The 22,092-nt window shown below is 39.2% G+C and overlaps 1 protein-coding gene across 1 annotated transcript; it reads right to left on the reverse strand.

The window, feature by feature from the left end:
• Positions 1 to 7,809: 7,809 nt before the first annotated feature.
• Positions 7,810 to 21,914, reverse strand: LOC148016164 (3-dehydrosphinganine reductase TSC10A-like). Its single transcript, XM_087664357.1, has 4 exons — positions 21,269 to 21,914; positions 8,710 to 8,857; positions 8,305 to 8,596; positions 7,810 to 8,041 (listed from the first exon to the last, which is right to left on the reverse strand). The coding sequence occupies exons 1-4, from the start codon at positions 21,797 to 21,799 to the stop codon at positions 8,032 to 8,034; spliced, it is 981 nt and encodes a 326-aa protein (XP_087520483.1). The 5' UTR covers positions 21,800 to 21,914; the 3' UTR covers positions 7,810 to 8,031.
• Positions 21,915 to 22,092: the final 178 nt, after the last annotated feature.

Raw genomic sequence — 22,092 nt, forward strand, 5'->3', positions numbered from 1 at the left:
CCAACACGTGTCTTACTAGGCAAAAGAGTAGCCAATTTACTATCTCTTATAGTTTGTAAAGCCTATTTGGATAAGTATTTCGATTCATCATCTCTCTTCAAGCACCACCTCATGCAAATCCATTTTATCAACATATTTATTAGTGGGCAATATCTTTAGCTACCATGAGCGTTTGTAGATGTCAAAGAGCCCTAATATCCATTAATTTCTCAAGCACCAAACAAGGGAAGGATAGTATCAAATATTATCTTCTATAACAATGATTTGTTGCCTTTTACATGTGAGAAATCATGAACTACATTTTCAGTGAAGACCGCATCCATGCTAATAATCACTTTCTTTATAGCAATATTACAAATTCTAAACCCTTTACTTTCATTGATGTACTCGTCAAATTTGCATCTCACTTATTTGCTATTTTTTTAGCAGGAGAGAACAAGCCAAGCATCTAAAAACACATAGATATTATCCCACCTCATAAAGTGTAATTATTTGCAAGGCCTTAGTTGTGGACACCTATTCACAGCATATAATCAGTACACAAAATACCTTCCAACCAAAGACTATGAAGCAAAATCTATGCTTTTAGCATGTCATCTCCATGATAGCATCGTACATTGATTCTTGATACTGTCGTCGAATCAACGCATGAAACTCATAGACATATACTCCTCTCCATTGTCTCTACATAATGTACTAAGAGTACAACCTTTCTTATTCTCGGTCATATATAGAAAACATTTAAAGAACATAATATACTAAGAGTAAAACATGTCTCATTCTCGACCATAGATTAAAATTGTTTAAAGAACATAAATACCTTACCTTTAACTTTAAGGAATAGACCCATGTAAATTTATTGCAATCATCAATGGATAAGACAAATTAAAAATAACTACCAACTAAACATGTCTACATAATACCACAAATATTACTATAAACTAGTTATTACATCTTATTCACCTAAACAAAACCATCCTTAGAAAATGCAACATGTTGAATTTTACCAAGGATATAGCCCTCAAATGCATGTTTTGGGGGAGTCTTCAAATGCGGCAAATCAAACACCATGTCTTATCGAACTAGATACAATCCGGAACCATAATTCAAATGGCCAAAGCATGCATGCCACAATTTAGCATCATCAATAGAATTGGTACCAATAACACATGCATCATGTGCAAGCTCTCATTGACTTCCATCCTATAATGTCCACCATACAAGGTCCTTGATGCAATCATAAATGTGATCATTTTTTGCACATTAATAATCCACTAATATAACTAAAAAGCTAGCTTTTGTCATTACAAAAACTGACAACAAGCATTTTCTTCTTGATCATAAACACCAATGAGAATGTAAGTAAACTACCATTAGTTGTTGTAATGTGGAGTTTACCAATACCTTTAACCAGGTATGAGATGTTACTGCTACACTAAATAGACCCTTTCTACAATGCATTTCCAAAGAGCAAAACAACTCCTTTTGAGAAATATGCTTCCTAACACCACTATGAAACAACCAAAAGTGAGATTTATAAACTACCATACATGTGTCATGCACAAGAGGATCGTAACTACAATGTATGTTGAATGCACAAACCACTTAAACATAAGGCACAACATTCTTCTTCTAGGAATCGAAATCTAATACATCAACAATTGCCAACCTTGCTCTTTCTCCTTTTTCTCTCTTTCCTAGAAGTTTTGATAGTCCTTAAAAATGTAACCTTCATGCTTGTAATCATGATAAAAAAGCTTCCTCCTCTTTTGACCCTAGTCACCTGTTTTACCAAGTTTTTTCATAATTAGAATTAGATTTTAAGCCATCAACAAAAGAGGCCTTTATCATGACTTTTTAATGACCTATAACAAATGCATAATCACATGTACACATCACAGGCCGATTTCTACTAGATTATTCTTCTTACAATAGCACTAAAGTCAGCTCATCGACTAGATTGTTCTTCCTACCTTGGTAACCAACGTGCCATTTGGTACAATTTGGTCAATTGCACCAAGTTTCTCCTTGAGATCATTTATTCTCATGAGAAATACATACCTGGAATCATCGTCATTCATATACTCAAAATTCAATTGCTTCCATATCTAGGCAACATACCACACATACCTCATTACACACTTGATAGAGCTTAGCAAGTGCATCTCAAACCTCCTTTGCTGGTTTACATGATTAAATATGAGGTATGATTGCCATTTTTACAAAAAGAGCCATTAATACATGAGGTTTTGCATCCTTTGTATCCCATCTAGATTGTTATTCAGTAGATATAAAACATTTGGCACCACATTACTTGGACATGCATTATCCTCCTCCACTATGCCTTCAAAAGTAGTAGCTACAGTAGCAATTGCAGCAACAGACTCAAGCTACTTCTCAATACTTACAATAACATTCCATAGCCCTTAAGCAACTAGCACACATCAAATCCTATAGGGCCTAAGTAGGTAGTTTGTCCCATTAATCTTTTCATATGTGACAACAAATTATTGACTCCATCATTGCTCCCCTATCTCCATTGCGCCAATCAACTACTTAAGGCACAACCCATGAAGTATCCCCAAATCACAAAAGCAATTTGTATGCTTCCAACATGAGAATGACGTTATGGAGTTGTTGTACTTGATGTTGCAAAATCGAAAAAAAAAAAAGTATAGAAAAGACTATATCAAGAGAAAATTTGTTGAAGTTGAAAATTATAATGGAACTTTGTGCAAGACTTAATCACGTAAGGTAGCAAAATGGCCAAAAAAGTCTCCTTTAATCAAGTAGTAAATTCCTAGCTACCACCTTCATTGTAAATAGTTTTGCAAAGCCAATATCTCTCGATCCAACCATTTCCTTTTAGAATAATGAAAAGATGAAGTATTCATCTCTTTGTGTACTACAACTTTGTTGTTGGGATCTTCCAAATTTGATCTTTGGGTTGTTTATACAAATATCAAGTTGGCTAGATATCTAGTGGTAGAAATCTGGACTACATCTACCTATCTACCTAGGGAGCTAACTAACTAAAGCTATAGCCATTATCTCAAGCTAGAATGTCAAGAAGAGTTGTTGCCCACATCGTGGTGCATCTACCTACCAAAGGGTTTCTCGATATTCACTCAACATGCTGATACACATCAATTGTTCTATATAATCAATTTGCAACCTTAGACTGTTAGAGAGTACTTGTCATTGTAGACATTGCTATATTAGAGCTAATTAGGCTCCTTGGTGCTAGTTATTGGCTTGGGTATTAGCCCAAGTGTATTAGCCCATCACTTATACTTGGTAGCCATAATTGCCCTTCTCTATTGAATAAAGTTTATTATTCGTTCAACTACATTATCATTGTCTTGTTGATTGCAATTGTGCCATATCTCCTCTTTCTCAATAATTTTCTCAACAAGAGAGCAAGGCAAGAATGCAAGCAATGATGGCTGAGAGATGAAGGAGCAAGAGAAAGATCATAGCTCTACTATTTAAGATCATGAAGGAGAAGAAGATACAAAAGATAAGTGCAAACTATAGATAAAGTGTGTACTAACCCAAGGGAAAACATCTTAACGAGGGAAAAGCCCAAATAGTTTTAAGTGTATACACATATCACTACCATAGTATATGTTATAAAAACATTAAAACACAAACTAAGGTGAAAACACGATCAAATTGTATCCTTCTAAGGTGCTAGGCAATAATAGTTTCAACTTGAACAACCTCAAGTCGGCCCTGCCCATTAAGGCATCCTCCACACCCGTATGTTCCCAACAATGAAACAAGATCACCAAGAGCTACCCCTTAATCTCTCAATTGGCTATGATGAGAACAAAGAAGTGGTCCCTAAAAGAGATTTACGACATGATCTCAATTTCATGAATTAACATCTACCACAATCTAACTTTCTTTTCTGCTTTATTGACATTAATAAATTGGGTGACTTCTTTTATCAATATTAAGATGGGCATTGTCAAATAGCATAAACATGGCACTCCTACCTCAAATCTCCTAGATAGTGTAACATCAAACGTAGCGATCTTTGAATTTTCATGAGTAAAAGCATAACATATGCATTTGGTTCACAAGGCATGCACTACACCTTCACTCGTTGGCTAAAAGACCATGACTCTACTAAGAGGAGTGTATTCAAGAAATGACAAGCTAAATGTCATGAAGTGTTGTCTCAAAGACAAGGTGGACCAATTGTTATACAATAAACTCAAAGAATAAGCAATTCTAATGTGGCAACTTGGAAAGTCCATCATCACTACATGGTTGAGAAGGCCATGAAAGACATTGCTATAACTACACATTGTGAAGTCACATGAAGCACTACATTAGGATCATGGTAAGTCATGTTATGTTGGTGATCGAGTATGAGGCTAGAGCACGCTACGTATTATTATGGTCCATCAAACCGTACCATTTGGGTGGTGAGTGGCCCAAAGTAGAAACATAAGGAAAGGAACTCTCATGATAGTATATAAGTTGACACCACCAAGGCCAAAGAACAATGGATGAGGCAAAGATTGACATACATTGTTACTATCAATGGAGTGGGAGAGTTGTCAATGTAGAGAATTGCATGGAAGTAACCTAAGGCTAGATATGGCTCCCATCTACATTTGGTAAAGGATGTAATTAGCCATGGTTGTGTTCCATAAAGCAAGATACATATTCGCATATTAACTCTCCACCATACATATTATATGGCACTCTTGCATCTTTACACAATACACCATTCACAAGTAACATTTGGCCAACTATTCATGCCATGTTGCTCAAGGACACCATACATGATAGTACAACTTGTCGATTCCAAGCAAGAGAAGAGAAGCAAGGAGCTAACACGCAAAGGTAGGAGAAATATGTATTGACACAAGACCAACTTAAAGATGCTAAGACCTAAATTGTAAATTTAAGACAATTGTACTTGCATGAATGTGGACAACACAACTCTCAACTCTACAATTTTGGGTAACATATTCAATGGCCTTTACATACCAACATTTATAGACAACTATTGTTTTTCTCATTTGACTCTACCAATTGATGTGACTGTTGATGCTTTGTTCTTTGTTGTGTCACCATTCATAATGCCCTTAAGCAACAAATATGGGCATAGCAAGTTTTCATTGGTTCCACGAAAGAGTGAATGAGAGAAGTTATGTGCATAAAGAAACAAGCATCAGTACACTTGAATCATATATATTAGGACACATACTTTGGTGAATAAGTAAGGTCACAATATTTTTCTTTACAACCTCACCAACTCTCCACTACATGCTGCATAGCACTCTTGTAGCTTTACACACTATACATCCAAATCTATTTCTTTTTCTATTAATTTGGGTAATGATTTGATTGTTTATGCCTTTTTATGTGGAGCTACACCAATTTCCAACAATATGGAGCAAGAAATGTTGGCATCACATGTATTCATCAATTCAAGCAACACCAAGTGTGTTTTTTGGAGCCTTTCCTTGTACTTACACTACTATAATTGACTATCTAACTTCAAGACCTGCGCCAAAAGCTTAACATAGCAAAACTAGTTCTCTAGCTTATAGCTTTGGGTTTCAACTTTCCCCTCACATAGTTACTTTTCCCAAAAGTCAATGCTATGCAATCAATCAATATCAGATAACCCAAACTCATGAGAAGTAACAATAATGACTATAGTTGACATAAACTTGCGAAAAATCTAATATTGGGTCTCTTCTTTACTCAAATCAAATGAATTAGCTCCATGTTCTTTATCCCCATCTAAAGTAGCTTTTAAGGTTGATAGTTCTAACTTGTAAAAAGTAGTGAGAACACCTATAATTGTTATAAACTCATAGAAAAAAATAATAACAAGGCTTCTTGAATCAAAATCAAGTGAAAAATAGTAGTAACATTTGCAATTGTCATAAACTCTTAGCAAATTGATGAGTAAAATGTGCATCAAAGTTGTAATACATGATATACACAAATTTGGATTTTTCTCCTAAGCCCTTATGGGCCCATCATCATACAACCATTTCCATCATGTCTATGAAGTATCTATATTTTGTCTAATGCCGACTTCATTACAAGTCTCAATTAGAGGTACTTCTGAGCTAAAATTGAGTCATGTCCATGCAAACCCCTAAATGGGCTATGGGCTAACTTTAGTGGATGCTTATGTTGGAATTTTAGCTATTCTAAGATCTCACTGTTTTGGTGAATCCAAGATGTACAAGTTTCACAAAGCATTAGTCTTGAAAAGAAAAACCTTTTCAATGTATATATATTGGCACAAGCTTACATTTGATAATGCCTCTTCCTTGGCAAAGGGTTCAACCAAGCATCAACAAGTTTGTCATTATATGCTTGTCCAAGGTCTTCCTTTGTCCTCCACATTTCTCCCACTTCCTTCCTCCTATAATGCAAGCTCATTTCCCCACACCAATGGATGTCCCTTCACCTATGGCTACTTGTGTAACAATCAACATCCTACTACAAAGAGGCATGGCAAGTGACAACAAGAACCTAGAAGTTATCCATAGTCAACACATTCTACATGTCATTGGATCACAATAAGTCGTCTTCCTTTTTCTTTTTCTTTTCTTCTTTCTTTTTCTTCTTACCACCACCACATTTCTTTTAGTTGCAAAAAGAGTGAAATTGTTCTACCACTTCCTTCAACAAGCGTACATGTTGGGGCAATAGGTTGGACTAGTAAATTGCAAGAGATGTTCGATTGTTCTTCTACCATGGTGAGTGACAAGAACCTAGAAATTCTCCACATGCCCTTTGATACCAATCACTTTTTTAGTTCCAACGAAAGGTATACATCTCCTGCCATTTACATCAATGAGCATACATGTTGAGGGGATAGGTTGGATTGACAAGTTGCAAGAGAAGAGGTATATAAGTTGACACACTAGGTTGGACTAGCAAGGAAGAATCCCATAAAAGAATAGAAACATGAAAAAACTGTATGGAAAAATGATCCTAAAAACAAACTCAATTTGGTAAATATGGCAATTGCAAGCCGCCTTACTTACAATTGATGCCTCCTATATTTCTATAAGACACATTATTTGACTACAATATTTGGCTATTTCCACACTTTTCAATTCAAATGCTTCTGATTAACAAATTCTATAACATACTCTACCCAATTCCGTAACTAAGGCCATCTACATACCAAGAGATTCAATGCAAGGCTTGCCCGAGTTCATGTATTGAGCACTATGCAATTTGTACATATATCATAGATTCAATGCAAGGCTTACCCGAGTTCCATGTATTGAGCACTATGCAATTTGTACATATATCAGAACCTTATCGAAAAGCATGTAAGGAACCATTCTTTAAAAATAGTCAGACCTGCTACATTTTGCCAAGAGCGTTGGACCTCACTCATTCATTGAGAAGGTAAAAACCATGCAACACTTTAATATTACATTGTACTAATGTTCTCTAATAAAGGATGCCGACTAGAAATCCCCCCTACCCCCAAAAAAACAAAAATAAAAAATAAAAAAACGAAGTGTGTAAAATCACTATCCACAACCTCCACTATTTCATTAGGTCAATTGAGTGCTATTTTGAAGCCTACACTTCAAGTGCTCTTCTACTCACATATCCAACACAATAATTAGCTTCACCATTTCTTGAGGAAATCTCTAGGCATTTGTTACCCGGTTAAGTTCCTATTTGCAAAAATGTTACCGTTTGCTGTGTTTTGGCTTGGCTGCGTTTTGGATTGGGATAATTTGCAAAAATCTTATAATTTACAATATTTCAGTTGAGAAATCAAGAAGCGTGCCAAATAACTTTGAAACAATCACATGCAATTAGCTTCACCATCACTAAAACTGGCATGGTTAACACATCCAACACAGCAATTAGCTTCACCACCACATGGAATAAATTGCTGAGAAGAAGCATCTCCAGAAATCAAGGAGGAACTGAACATTGCAAGTTGCTATTTCGTGGAGAAAATGCTTGTCAACTTTTTCAAATTAAAAAGGTCCAAAAGCTCGTGGAGTTCTGCACCTACTTGACTCTGAAGCAGCCCAACCACATAAAACAAGAAGAGAAAATCATATTAGTACAATCATCCTGCTAAACAATCTAATATTACAAGAAGGTGCTGCTTTGACTACACACTATTAACATTGGTGAGGGAAAGCAGGTGGAAAAGCAGATTAAGCTCTAAAAGTATCATTTCATACACAACATTCTTATACACCGACAGCTAGATTACTATAATGGTTTTTCAATTAGAGTGGTTTCATCATTAAAAGAAATTTCAGCCATGGGACTTACTTGTTTTGGTTCTTATGCCACTTTGACAAAATGTGGTACCAGTTCCATGTCACACAAAGTGCAACTATCCGCATCAACCCTGACAGCATAACTTCTGCAAATGCATGTAGTACAGACGGTTGAGGAGACATCCCTGCCGTTGCAATGCATAGCATGGACCCATCAAAGTTGCAAGGAATGGAAAACTGCCCTTGCTTGATGCCATTCAATGCCTTCCTTGCAACATCTATAGCACTCATGACACTAGAGGAATCTGAAAGCAACTTTGTGATTTCTGGTTTTGAAGCATTCTCTATCCAAACAAAGTCATGAGTGAATCATGTAAGTCCTTGGGAGAAAACCGTTGTTGCTCCCAATCAACCAAAAGATGTATCCACTTAAATGCTTTTAAATGGGACAGATTACCTTTCTCAAATCCTGGTGTGATTGTGTCAGGTGGATAGATGACTGAAACTCGAATATTGTAGCAAAGGACTTCCTGCTGTAAAGCCTCCGCAGTTCCTCGAAGACCAAACTTGCTTGCAGAATAAGCTGTATAGCCATATAAACCCACCTGCATTAAAGTGAGTGATTAAAGGTTATTATTTTTTTGGATAACCATGTAATAGTGTCTAAAACAATGAATCAAAAATGCTCAGTTTACACCTTTTATGTGACGACAGGTAAATAATACTTATAAGTTTCATACAGTTTCATATGCTTCCAATGCTTCTATAATCTATTTCACAGCTGAATTAGCTTACCCAATTGATCCAGTATGTCACTGTGCCCTACGTGCCTTCTTTGTGCACAATCACAGTAATACTTTTTGTAGAGAAACACAAACTTGCATTAAACTATAGGCTTCATAAGAGTACCATGGAATGTATGCTCATCCTATTTATTACTGGCGTTAAAATTGGGACTACACATCAGCAAGACTACCTATACCTAGACTTGAAATCTCATACTTGAACAAAACTCAGGACTTTTGTCTCATTTTAGGCTGGATTTTTGGATCAAAAGTTACAGTTGCAAGATGGATGTGATCAGGCACATTTGGAGTTCAATATGTACAATTCCATCGGATTTTTTGCCTCTAGTTTTCATGTATTTATATTTGGCTTAGTCACTTCAGCTAGGCACTCATGTACTCACTGTTGATCAAGGTCTACGTATAACTGATTTGGTATCAACCCTCTCTCTCAACTTGGTCTTCCTTCCCTATGTATGTGCATGGGGGTTCAACCTGCATCCACTCAAGACTTGCAGATTTGTGATCCCTGCCATGTGGGCGACGGGTTAGATCAAAGGGCAACGGGTTAGATCAAAGTACTGTAAGCAACTATCCCCACTAGAATATTGTCCCAAACCAACATCATCCATCGAACTACCAACTATGTCAAAATCCTCTACAATACTCCTTTGGAAAAATCGCCTACATGTGGCTCATCCGTGATATCTTTTGAGAATTCATGAAATGGTGGATTGAACTTGCATAAGGTTTCATGCGGAACAAGTGAGAGTTAAAAAATCAAGAGCTACAAGCAAATTAAATAACCATCAAAATAATTTTGAGCTTGAACCCTTCAGCCTAAACCCATGTGGTGGATGAATGATGGCATGCATTCTCTAAAGATTGTCAAGCCAAAGACACACGGAGAGATCCCCATGATTAACCCTTGTTCTCTCCGTTTTCAACATCTACTATCAGTCCCTGCACATGCCTCCACATCGCTGCACTTTGACATGGTATAACAGCAGTGTTAGGGGCTGATTATGTATGGAGAGACTTGAAGAGGAAGATTCGGCATGACACAAAGGCCGTGTTTTCAGCATTTGGGTGCAAGCAAGAGTGTTGCGCATCAACACACGACTAGAGTGAGCGAAGCTACGTGCAACCAGAGACTTGTTTGCTGTTTTTTGTGTAGGAACAATTGTCAAGGCGTAAAAGAAGCTATGTTTTGAGCTAAAGCATCATGTAAAGAAATAGGTTCCTCATTGCACACAATAGCTACAAGTACCTATGCAACCAAGTTACCCTGTGCATGGCAAGTGGCTGCTCTAGTCCTATCAGGAAGCGTAACGGACTGTTTGCTGTCCCATAATCTATCCAACATCCATCTAGGGACTGTTTTAGGTACCTGAATAGCAGCCCTCTCATCGGCCACTTCATCATTAGCAATGCCCTAATCAATGGGCTGAAAATTAGGCTATTGTTCAGCATGTAAACCCTCAATAGGTTGTTGAAATTGACCAAAATCGGGTGCTGAAATTGACCAAAATAGGTTGCTCAAATTGACCAAAATCGGGTGTACTGTGCTGAAACAATGGTAGCAAACTGTTAAACGTATCCATTGTTGGAAATGGAGGAAGAGAGAGAGCGAGTAAGAAAGTGAAGACAAGGCAAAGAGCAAGGGTCGTAATTCTACACTCAAAAGATGCAAGTACTTGAATGATAGAATGAAAGTATAATAGGTCTTAAGTAAGGCAGGCTATCCGTAACTCTAACTGGAGTTAATTTAACTTTAGACTCTTGTGTCACTACTTTTAAAGTTCTAAACACACTATACTTTGACACTTTAATAAGTGTCTACACCACACAACTTACATGGGGCACTCCCCAAAATTGGCAAATTCTAACATCCCCTTGCAATGCCAATGCAATGAGATACAAGGATCATCAATCACCAAAGGGTAACAAGTTCAAGGACTTGTGGAAATCCTGAATCTTTTGACATGATAAAGCCATGGTGATTATATTTGCAACATGTTCCTATGTGTCTATACTTTGACACTTTAATAAGTGTCTACACCACACAACTTACATGGGGCACCCCCCCAAATTGGCAAATTCTAACATCCCCTTGCAATGCCAATGCGATGAGATACAAGGATCATCAATCACCAAAGGGTAACAAGTTCAAGGACTTGTGAAAATCCTCAATCTTCTGACGTGATAAAGCCATGGTGATTATATTTGCAACATGTTCCTATGTGGAAACATACATCAAGCTAATCTCTCCTGCATAAGATCTCTCTATGACATGATGGTAGTGAATTTCAATGTGTTTCATGCAAGCATGAAACACAAGATTTCATGCTACTGCAATAGTACTAATTGTCCAAGAGAATGGGTATAGAATCCTTCAACAAAACCTACAGATCAACTAGCAATCTACGCAACCATACACATTCAATTATTGCTATAAAGGCTGCCCTATACTCAGCCTCACGAGATGAGATAACCACTATAGATTTCTCTTACTAAGCCATAAAATACATGGACAGTCCAAAAAGAAAAAATATCCACTAGTAGACTGTCAAGTGTTTAAGTCTCTAGCCCAATCTGAATCGCTATAAGTGTGTAGCTGCAAGTCTCTTCCCCCCCTCCCTCCCCACCTCTCCGGCCACATAGGGGCAATGCTTGCTCACCTAAGATACTACAAACTGTATGTCAAACGTATGTTGCAAAAATAAATAAGACAACCAACAACCTATGTGTAGATTGCAACATCATGCATCTCACTACCATCATGCATGGACAGTTTCATCCCTAGCTCCATCAAAGTGCTCATATGTTGGACTAAGAGGGGCACAACTAAGAGAGATGGAGATCGAGCAAGAGTGAGCGTGTGTGACGGCTAAAGAGAGTGTGAGCAGAGTGAAAGTACGAGTCGATTAGAGTGTACTAACAATATGTGTTGGTACACAAAGAATAAAATGTATTTATACTTAGGAAACGTAAAGGGTATGTTCACATGTACAATGTGCGTGTACTATACACGGAGGTTACCGGGCCTTTATCCCAACAACCTTCCACTTAAAGGTCCGATATAAACCTCTAGCTAACCAACTCCCACTAGTCGAATGCAATGCTTGTGCTAAGCTTTGCTTAGACTTTTAGTGAGAACATCTGTAGGATTATCTTGTGTTTTAATCTTGGTCAATGGGATTTGACCATCTTCCAGAATCTGTCTGATAAAGTGATATCGCACATCCATATGCTTTGTGCGTGAATGATACATGGTATTCTTAGCCAGATACACAGCACGCTGGCTATCACATCCCAAAACTGCAATACCCATAGACATGCCAAGATCATCTGCAAGTCTGCTCAACCATATAGCTTCCTTAGAAGCCTCAGTAGCTAATATGTATTCAGCTTCAGTGATACTCGGTGCAACAATGTTCTGCAACCTTGAACACCAAGAAACAGCTCCACCAGCTACTGTAAAGACATACCCGTTGGTGGACCTACAAGTGTCCAAGTCACCTGCCATGTCTGCATCACAATAACCCTGCAAACTAAGTGTACCCTGCCCAAAGCAAATACTTTTTCTCTGTGTACCCTTAAGATATCGAAGAATACACTTGACAGCCTCCCAATGTGCTTTGCTAGGATTTGACATAAACCTGCTAACAACTCCCACTGCATGAGTAATGTCTGGACGAGTAGCACCCATAGCATACATAAGAGAGCCACAAGCTGATGCATAAGAAACACCCTTCATAGCATTTGCTTCCACGTCATCTTTCGGGCTGTTGGCTTTGCTAAGCTTGAGATAAGGAGGTAAGGGTATCCCAAAAGGCTTAGCTTCAACCATGTTAAATCTGTCCAGTACCTTTCCAATGTACTTTTCTTGAGATAAAGACAGCAATTTCTGCATTCTATCTCTATGAATCCTCATGCCCAAAATATGCTCTGCATTCCCCAAATCTTTCATGGAGAAAGCTGATTTCCGATGATTTTTGAGAGCATCCAAGATAGTCTTTCTTTTCCTAGCTAGTAACATATCATCCACATACAAAACAAGTATTATGGGGCTGCCATCTGTATCCTTTTCATGTACAAGCAATAATTTGCATGGCTGCGTGTAAACTCATGAGATAGCATAAAAATGTCAAACTTTTTGTACCACTGCCCTGGTGCTTGCTTTAACCCATATAGGCTGTGTTTTAGTTTACACACCATCTGCTCTTTTCCAGGAACTACAAAGCCCTTAGGCTATTTCATGTAGATTTTCTCATCGATGTCACCATGCAAGAAAGCTATTTTTACATCCATTTGATACAGCTCTAAATCCAAAACAGTAGTAAGAGCAAAAAGCACACATAAAGTGGTCATCTTCACAACACATGAGAAGACCTCTTGGAAGTCAATCCCTTCCTTTTGTGCATACCCTTTGGCAACTAGCCTTGCCTTGTACTTGGGTTTCCTGTCAACTATCTTGACTTTGTATACCCATTTGTTTGGAAGTGGCTTCCTTCCCTTCGATAGTGACACAAGATCCCAATTATCAATTACATATAGAGATTTAATCTCTTCATGCATAGCTAGCTCCCAGATACTGCTGAACTCACATGACTTGGCCTCTTTGTATGTAAGAGGCTCACCCTCGTCACTAAGCATCACATAATGTAAGGAGGGGTCACACCTATGTGATTGCCTTATTACGCGTGTAGACTTGCGTACCTAATGATCAACATTTTCAGGAATTGGGTCCACATCTAGAGGTATATTATTTTCAGCATTTATTGGCTGCTGTAAGCCATTTTCAACATGTTGTTCATGCTGTACAACACCTTCATTTTCATTTTCAACACTTGCATTTTCATAATCACAAGTCTATCTTGCTATCCATGACCTCCTTGTGCTTCTACTTGGTATCCATCATCATCTAGTTCAAAAATAACCGGCTAATCATCAGTTTCAGTCTGTGATACACCACCATGATGCCCATTTTCTGAAGTAATGGGTGGCTGCAAACTCTGAAACTTCACATTTTTCATATCTTCATTAGAGGCTAAAGCGCCTTTCAACAATTATGCCTCATTAAACACAATATTACGACTATGAATAATTTTCTTGGACTGAGGTAACCACACTTTGTAGCCAAATTCACCCTCATTACCATAGCCCATGAAAATGCCTTTGGTGGATTTTGGGTCGAGTTTGTTCCTCAACTCATCCCTAATATGTACAAAAGCATCAAACCCAAATATGCGTAAATGGTCATATAAGGCCAATTTGCCAGACCAAACCTCCTCAGGGATGCCATTATTTAAGGATCTATTTGGAGAGTGGTTGCAAATGTGAACCGCGGTTTTGAGTGCCTCTCCCCAAAATGCAAGAAGGGAGATTAGCAGTGGACAGCATGCACCGCACTCTTTCACATAAAGTCTTGTTATATCTTTCCACCACCACATTTGAAGAAGGATTGTAAGGGATTGTAAGCTCCCTCTTAATACCATGCAAGTCACAAAAGGACTTAATTCAATCAATGTGAACTCACCCCCATTATCAGTTCTCAAGGATTTCAGCTTTCTACCTGTCTGAGTGGTCACAAATGCATAAAAAGTTTTAAAAACAGCAAACACTTCACTTTTCTTTTTCAACAAGTACATCCGAATCTTCTTGGAACAGTTGTCTATAAAGAAGACAAAATATGCAGCACCACCCAACGATTTCACGAGCATACTACATACATCAAAATGCACTACATACAAGACATTGGACTTACGAGAGACACCAGAGTAAAAGGAATTTTTAATTTGCTTTCCAAACTGACACTCCTTATAAAAGTCATGTTTAGAGCCTTTTCCATGAACCCTCTTCAAAGAGGCAAGGACATCAAGTCCTTTTTGGCTCATATGGCCTAATCTCTTATGCCATAACTCCAAGTGGCTGCAAATTTCAGCAACTATAAGAAACTTGTCATTTAAGGCTTTGCAATGCAAACAATACAAAGTGCTCTTCTTGGTTCCTTTTGCAATCAGCATGGACCCCTTTTTCACTTTCCACCAACCACCACCAAACAGTGTGGTGTAGCCATGCAAGTCAAGCTAACCAACAGATAGTAAACTCTTTTTAATGCCAGCTAACATCTTTTAGCACAAGCTCTTAACCATTGTCTAAAGACAAGTGTACTGTGTTAATCCCATCAATACTGCAAGCATGGTTATTTCCAAGATACACCTTTCCATAAATGCCTGCATTGAACATACCAAAACACTCCAAGCAAGGAGTCACATGGAAAGAGGCACCAAAGTCTACAATCCAAATCTGAGTGACACCATCATCAACTCACAAGAGTACATCAATCCATCAACATGAAAAGAGGCACCAAAGTCTACAATCCAAGTCTGAGTGACACCATCATCAACTCACAAGAGTACATCAATCCATCAACCTTGGTAATCTGCATATCCTGCAAGTGCATACAAGGGCATCACAATCAGCTACGCATAATACCATATAATTGGTCAATGATTTTGTGATCAAATTATTAAAGGCATTTCTATGTGTTTCAAGTCTTCATATCTCTAGATGCTAAGTGTTGATTGTGTGTGTGTGTGTGTGTGTGTGACCTCTCTCTCTCTCTCTCTCTCTCTCTCTCTCTCTCTCTCTCTCTCTCTCATATATATATATATATATATGTGTGTGTGTGTGTGTGTGTGTGTGTGTGTGTCATTCCCTCAGTTCCTGTTCCCTAACTTTGGGCGTTTCCCCTGTTCCAAGGGGTTCCGTTCCCCATTCCTGGTAACTATGTTAGCAAATCTTTTGGGTCTCTCCAAGATTGTATCTAATGGAAGGATCCCTAAATCTTGCATAGTACGCTAGTCCCAATAAGGTAACGCATCCACAGAAGGGGGCCCAAGAGTCAAAGACTCTATTGGCAAGTCAAGAGTGAGTAAAAGACCAAGCTCAAACAGCACAATCTCAAAAAGTGCAAGCTGAGAGATAGGCTCAAAGGAATTGGTCGATACAGTGGACTACACAATGTCCCTCTCATCAAAGACAACATCTCTTGTAAAGATACAGCTTGTATTATGTATATTCACGTTTCGGCATTGTCTTCTTGTTCTCGACATCAACATCCCTTCCATATTGTACTTAGCCTTTGCATCGCATAATCATCATCATCTTTGTAAAAATATGCTTGGGCAAGTGAAAATTTTCCCCCACAAGGGACACTATCCAAGTGGCACCTTATTGCATGAGCATTCTTATTTGCATCATGTAGCATTACTCTATGCATCTCATTGCGCACAGCACCCATAAGCACCTTGCTCACTTCAAATCCTGAGTAGTCTCCACCTATGGTTTAGTCACCTACATACCTCTTCACCATTACTTCATTATCAACACCCTTGTGGGCGGTTGAATAGTTTCCCTATTGACAAGCATGTGAGCTAACCATTCCTTTTCCATTGGACACATACTAAAGAAAATTTGACGATTTTTAAAAAAATCAAAAGAAAAGAAGAATAAAAGTCCATAAAAAATACTTGGGCTCCTAAGGAAAGAAAACTATCACTTCTATAGTCTTGGTAGATTCTTGGGCAGCCGACGAGCACCCATTGACTAATCCCCTTGCTACTTTGGGATGGGAACTCTCGGGGTAAAATAGAGGTACTTTCTAATTGCCTCTGTAGCCTTGGTAGGCCATTAGGCAGCTGATGTGCATCCTTTGTCCAATGCCCTAGCTACTTTGAGACCAAGCTAAGCTTTGCAGTCCCTCTTGGCTAGAGTTTTTGAGTTGAGAGGGGATGTTAGGCAACAAATGATTATTCCATGCATGAGGCAATGTGGTTGGATGATCTTGATTCAAGTTGACCTTTGAAAACAACCGCACCGCTAATGGGGGAAATATAATGAACCTAGGCACCGCTCACATTAAGGTCGTCATTAATCCACCAACACAAGGGATGGGTAGCATGGTCACCTAGCAAGCAAACAATAGAAGTGTTGATGTTAGCAATTGCCATATGGCAAACTGGTCAACAGCAATCTACTAGCAAGGCAAACATGTGGCGATGCAGCAAGTTGAACTAATGCTAGGCAAATACCATCTTCCCTTTGTTAAAAGACAGGCATAGGAACCCACTATAAGCAAGGAAGTATAAGGGCAGATGAGTGTGAATAGTTCTAAGGGCAGGGAAAACCCTAACCCTAGCTTGGCAAAGGCTATATAAACATCCTATGGGTCACTATCATATGTGGGAGAGTGTACCCAAGTTGTACTCTAAGCAACTTAGTAAGCAAGATTTTGTTCTTGTACTTTGAGCTCGCTTCTCCCTCTTGTGCACACATTCCAATGCTGCAACTCTGATTTCCAACATGGTATCAGAGCCTCCTCTGATCCCCTCAGCTTCCTATACCCTCAGCTACCACTAAGTGCACATGAGCTATCATCTCCTTCATCTTATCCTTCTTTTCTCCATAGTTGCCTGCAACCTACCTCCATTAGAGGACTTGGGGAGGACAAAGGAGGCCATATCAGCTCTTGGTTCCTTCTGAGGAACTCTTCCACATCTCAAGGCGCAGCTGCCTATCACCATAGACCGTGGAATAAGACGCGCAAAAGGATGGCATTACGTTCTAAGTCAGAACGGCACAGTTCTGGGCAGGCGACTACCTCATGTTGAAACACGGGTTGTAGGAGGTGCATTAATGGTGGCTACCATAGGGCTTTTTTAGCCCCCCTAGTGGGCCATCTACCCCTAAGAGGGCTCTGAGAAATTCAACCTCTGTTGGCTGCTACAAGCCAAACCCTAACTATGTGTTTTGTGGTAGCCATAGCCAGCAAGCTCTAAGCTTGACATTTTGTCATTTTTTCACTCTGAGCTTCATTAACAGTGATTCTAATCACTGAAGCATAATCTCTGAAGCTTATTCCAGATTCAAAAGCTCTTGGACATGCTCAATGGACATTGGGAAGCCGACTTCCAACCGGGTTCCATTCAAGTACTTCACTAAGCTTGACATTAGTGTTTCTAAACACTAATCATGAATCATCTAATCATTTGCTTGCTAGGCATTCACTAAAATCTAGTGAGTTTTTTTATTTCTCTTCGTATATTGTTGTAAGGTTATGTGTACAATTATAAACACATAGACCATCATACACTAGAAGTGTATTGCCTACCGTGAGTGACTTTGTTTCAAGTACATTGGTCAATGAAATCAAAAGGATTGAGTGTCATTGTACTCTCCTCGGAATCATCAACAACAAGCATTGAGATCATAGACCAACCTTGTTCAACCCAAGCTTCATCTACTAAGCCATACCACAAGAAGGAGCCTTAAGTCCAGTCTAGGTTTGCTTCATTAAAACCTAAAAAGACTATTAAACCTCGGAAGAAGTTTGCACATAAGAAATGACCACCACAGTCATACTTTGAAATATTACATTTATATGATTTTCAGTCTTTCTCTTCATTACAACTTTGATTTCAAATTGTCTAATTTGCTTCCGCATTCAGTGGAAAATTTGTAAGGGACTAAACACTGCCCTTGTCCTAACAAGTGGTAAGACCTTTCCAATGACCACAACATATGCTGATGTCCATCCTCAAATTCGAAAGTTTGATGGCAAAGATTTCCACCCATGGCAGGTACTTATAAAATACAAAATGATGGAGAGAAGGTATTGGCCTCTCATTCAAGGCAGTAGAGCTGTAAACTCTGCAAATCTAGTTGATATAGAGGATGACCAATGTGCTCAAGCAATTATAATGTTACGCTTAGATAAATCCCTGATTCATCATGTTGATCAACTAAACATTGCGAAAGAAATATGGGATGAGCTTGAAAAGCTCTATGGAGCCACTAGTAAAAATACTAAAATCTTCCTTAAAATTGAATTCTTTAGCTTGGAATATCGATCAGGAGAAGATTTGGGAAAATTCATCTCCCATATGAAGGGACTTATGGCACAGCTTGCCTCTGTACAAGCTCCAATACATGAAGAAGATGCTATTGCTATTCTCCTAAAAGCTGTAAAACAGGTGTTTCCTACTCTTGTAACCACTCTCACTAACATTCGAGATCCTATATTGGCAAGTACCATTCAATCCTGTTTGGATGAAGAAAAGAGGAACCACAAAGAAAGCAGCAACAGTCAAGCAACTTCAACTTCCCGTGATCAAGTATTGGTACATACAGCTCTCACTAGATGTTCTTTCTGTAAGAAAAAATGACATCTTGTAAACAACTGCTGGAAGAAGTATCCTGAGAAGATGAAATGTAACAAATGCAAGAAGACAGGGTATATCACTAGTAAATGTCCCAACACTCCTAATATACCCAAAGAATTGGCGGCCAACTATGCCTCCAATCCATCTGAAGATCGACTGTTTTGACTCTTTAAATCATATACCTAAAACAACCTTGTAAGCCAGATTTATAAAGACATCCCAAGAAGGGGGGGAACCTCTTACATGCTTTGTAATCCAATGCCACCTTGGCATTGAGGGGGGGTGTTAGAAGACAGACATAGGAACCCACTATAAGCAAGGGAGTATAAGGACAGATGAGTGTGAATAGCCCTAGGGGCAAGGAAAACCCTAACCCTAGCTTGGCAAAGGCTATATAAACAGCCTATAGGTCACTATCATGTGTAGAAGAGTATATCCAAGTTGTATTCTAAGCAACTTAGTAAGCAAGATTTTGTTCTTGTACTTTGAGCTCTCTTCTCCCTCTTGTGCACACATTCCAATGCTACAACTCTGATTTCCAACACCCTTGGCCAACACCAATCCGCTAGCAAGGCAAGCGTGTGACAATGTGACAAGTTGAACTAATGTTGGACAAGTATCATCTTCCCATGGCAAAGTCACAAAAAACTATTGTTTTCTAGCCTTTTCACTCAAAAACTCCATTTCCTATGAGTTTTCATCGTCATTTCCATTTCCCTGTTTTGTAATATTTGGCCCAAGTGTCATGCACAAGTTTCCATCGCTCAGTTTCTCACTACCTTTGGAAGTTATGTTAGTTGCTTCTCAAAGTTTTCAGCTTTGCATCATGAAGAGTGAACAAGTATACATGTTTCACAATTTTCAATCATTTTCTAGTTATTTCCTTTTCCTATTCTTTAGCCATTTCCATTGTGGTAGACTCCGCCATTGCCAATTGTTGTTTTGATTGCATGCGACTATGGCCCAACGGCCCATTTAAGGCAAAACACTACACAATCATAATGATCTTACTCTATTGACCAATGCCTTCTTTGGTAATCATCATCAACCACCATTAACAAAAATGCAAAGCCGAATGGCAAGCACATGGATCAAGGTGCACAAGCATGAGTGTTCATGACATTAGTTTTGTTGTCAGGTCTTTCCCTGTTGCTTTGTCATCTTGAGATGAGGTTGCCACTTAGGCAAGGCTTTCCCAATAGACCACTTCCAATAGGGTGACTAAGGCTATTTGGAGGCAATTTTCTTCGTCGTGAGCAATAAAGAAACCCTGCTTAAAATCAATTGGTGAAATATCAAAGTAGCACATAGCTGAATCAAGTTCTGTGAATGATTGCCATTGCAAATGATAGCAAATACTGCGAATGGATCTCCATCATATATATCCAGGCTTATCCAAGGTTCTAACAACTATAGCACAGGACAAGCATATGAAAATACATGGATCTAGGACATGGCTATGGAGATTGAAAGAGGAAGAGTGAGCTCATGAGGACATAGACATTAAGATTGACTTTCACACAAGTGCATTAGGTTCCAAGATTAAGACTTGGACTCATAAACAAAGTCTTGTGTGTTGATAATGACACAAATACTTTGTTGGAAGGACAAAAGTACTATGACATTGCATTAAAAAAGAGAGCAAGTATGATACTTTATAGGGATAGATTGGGCTACACTTTCTACCACTGAGCATATGGGATTTTGCATCCTGAGCCCACACTCCTTCGTACAAAGCAGCTAAGCTGGGTGTGATTGCCAATATCTCAACAAAGCATACATTTTTCACTCCAACGTAATTGTGTGTATGAATTTGAGGGACCTCGAAGGCAAATCATGCAACAATTACTATTAAACAGTCATTGAACAAGCGGGTACAGACTGGTGAAACTGGGAAACGGTCAATGAACAAGGGACATGTTCAATAAAAACAAAGCCTACACTGCTTCTCAAGACAACAAGGAAGTAAGGTCCAGAGACAATATGTAAAATTGTGATGTACCTGACCGGCCTGTGAAGACACGAGGGCAATGCAGGCAGGATAAGGATCTTCTGTTCGGTGCTTTAGAAGAGGCAGCAAAGCTTTGACAACATGCAAGGTACCTCTCAGATTGGTATCCAACACATGGTTCAAATCATCTACGGAGGAATCTTCCAGGGATTTGGGAACGGACACGCCATGGCTGCAGATCAAGATGTCAAGAGGCCCAATCTTGTCGGCGGTGGCCTTGAGGCTGTCGAAATTCTTCACATCCGCGCTGTAGACGCTCACTTGTTTGCCTGTATCCTTCTCTAGGGAGCGCTTCGCGTCCTGTAGGCGAGCGAGATCGCGAGCCATGATGGACACAGAGGCGCCTTCGAGGAGGGCGAGTTTGGCGAGCTCGAGGCCGATGCCGCTGGATCCACCTGTGATGAGGACATGGCGGCTGCGGAAGGGGATGCGCGTAGGGCGAGGATAGCACACGAAGGAGACGACGGTGAAGAGAGCTGCAAGCACTGCCAGAAGCACCAGCGAGGCTACAAGGAACACCATGGCCGATCGGTATGATAACTGCGGCAACTTTAATGTATAGATAGAGTGGGGCTCAGTGGGCTAATACCTCCATCCTCGAATCAACCCGGTTTCACCAGCTATATGAGAGGGGCAGCCCCAATTTGACCCACGGAGTCCAAATCATCAAGCTGCCATCTGCATGGAGCACTAGGGTAAAGGGGCCAATAAAGTAGCGCCATGGCCGATCGGTATGATAACTGTGGCAACTTTAATGTATAGATAGAGTGGGGCTCAGTGAGCTAATACCTCCATCCTCGAATCAACTCGGCTTC

This window comes from Lygodium microphyllum, chromosome 23, assembly GCF_053477565.2.
Source record: "Lygodium microphyllum isolate KBCC chromosome 23, Lygodium_microphyllum_v1.1.10, whole genome shotgun sequence".
In the NCBI taxonomy this organism is placed as follows: domain Eukaryota; kingdom Viridiplantae; phylum Streptophyta; class Polypodiopsida; order Schizaeales; family Lygodiaceae; genus Lygodium; species Lygodium microphyllum.

Coding starts and splice junctions, on each gene's coding strand:
- LOC148016164 (XM_087664357.1), bottom strand. CDS start 21,799: ATGGTGTTCCTTGTAGCCTCGCTGGTGCTTCTGGCAGTGCTTGCAGCT. Junction 8,858..21,268: donor TGTCTTCACAGGCCGGTCAG/GTACATCACAAT, acceptor ACTTTAATGCAG/GTGGGTTTATATGGCTATAC. Junction 8,597..8,709: donor CACACCAGGATTTGAGAAAG/GTAATCTGTCCC, acceptor TTGTTTGGATAG/AGAATGCTTCAAAACCAGAA.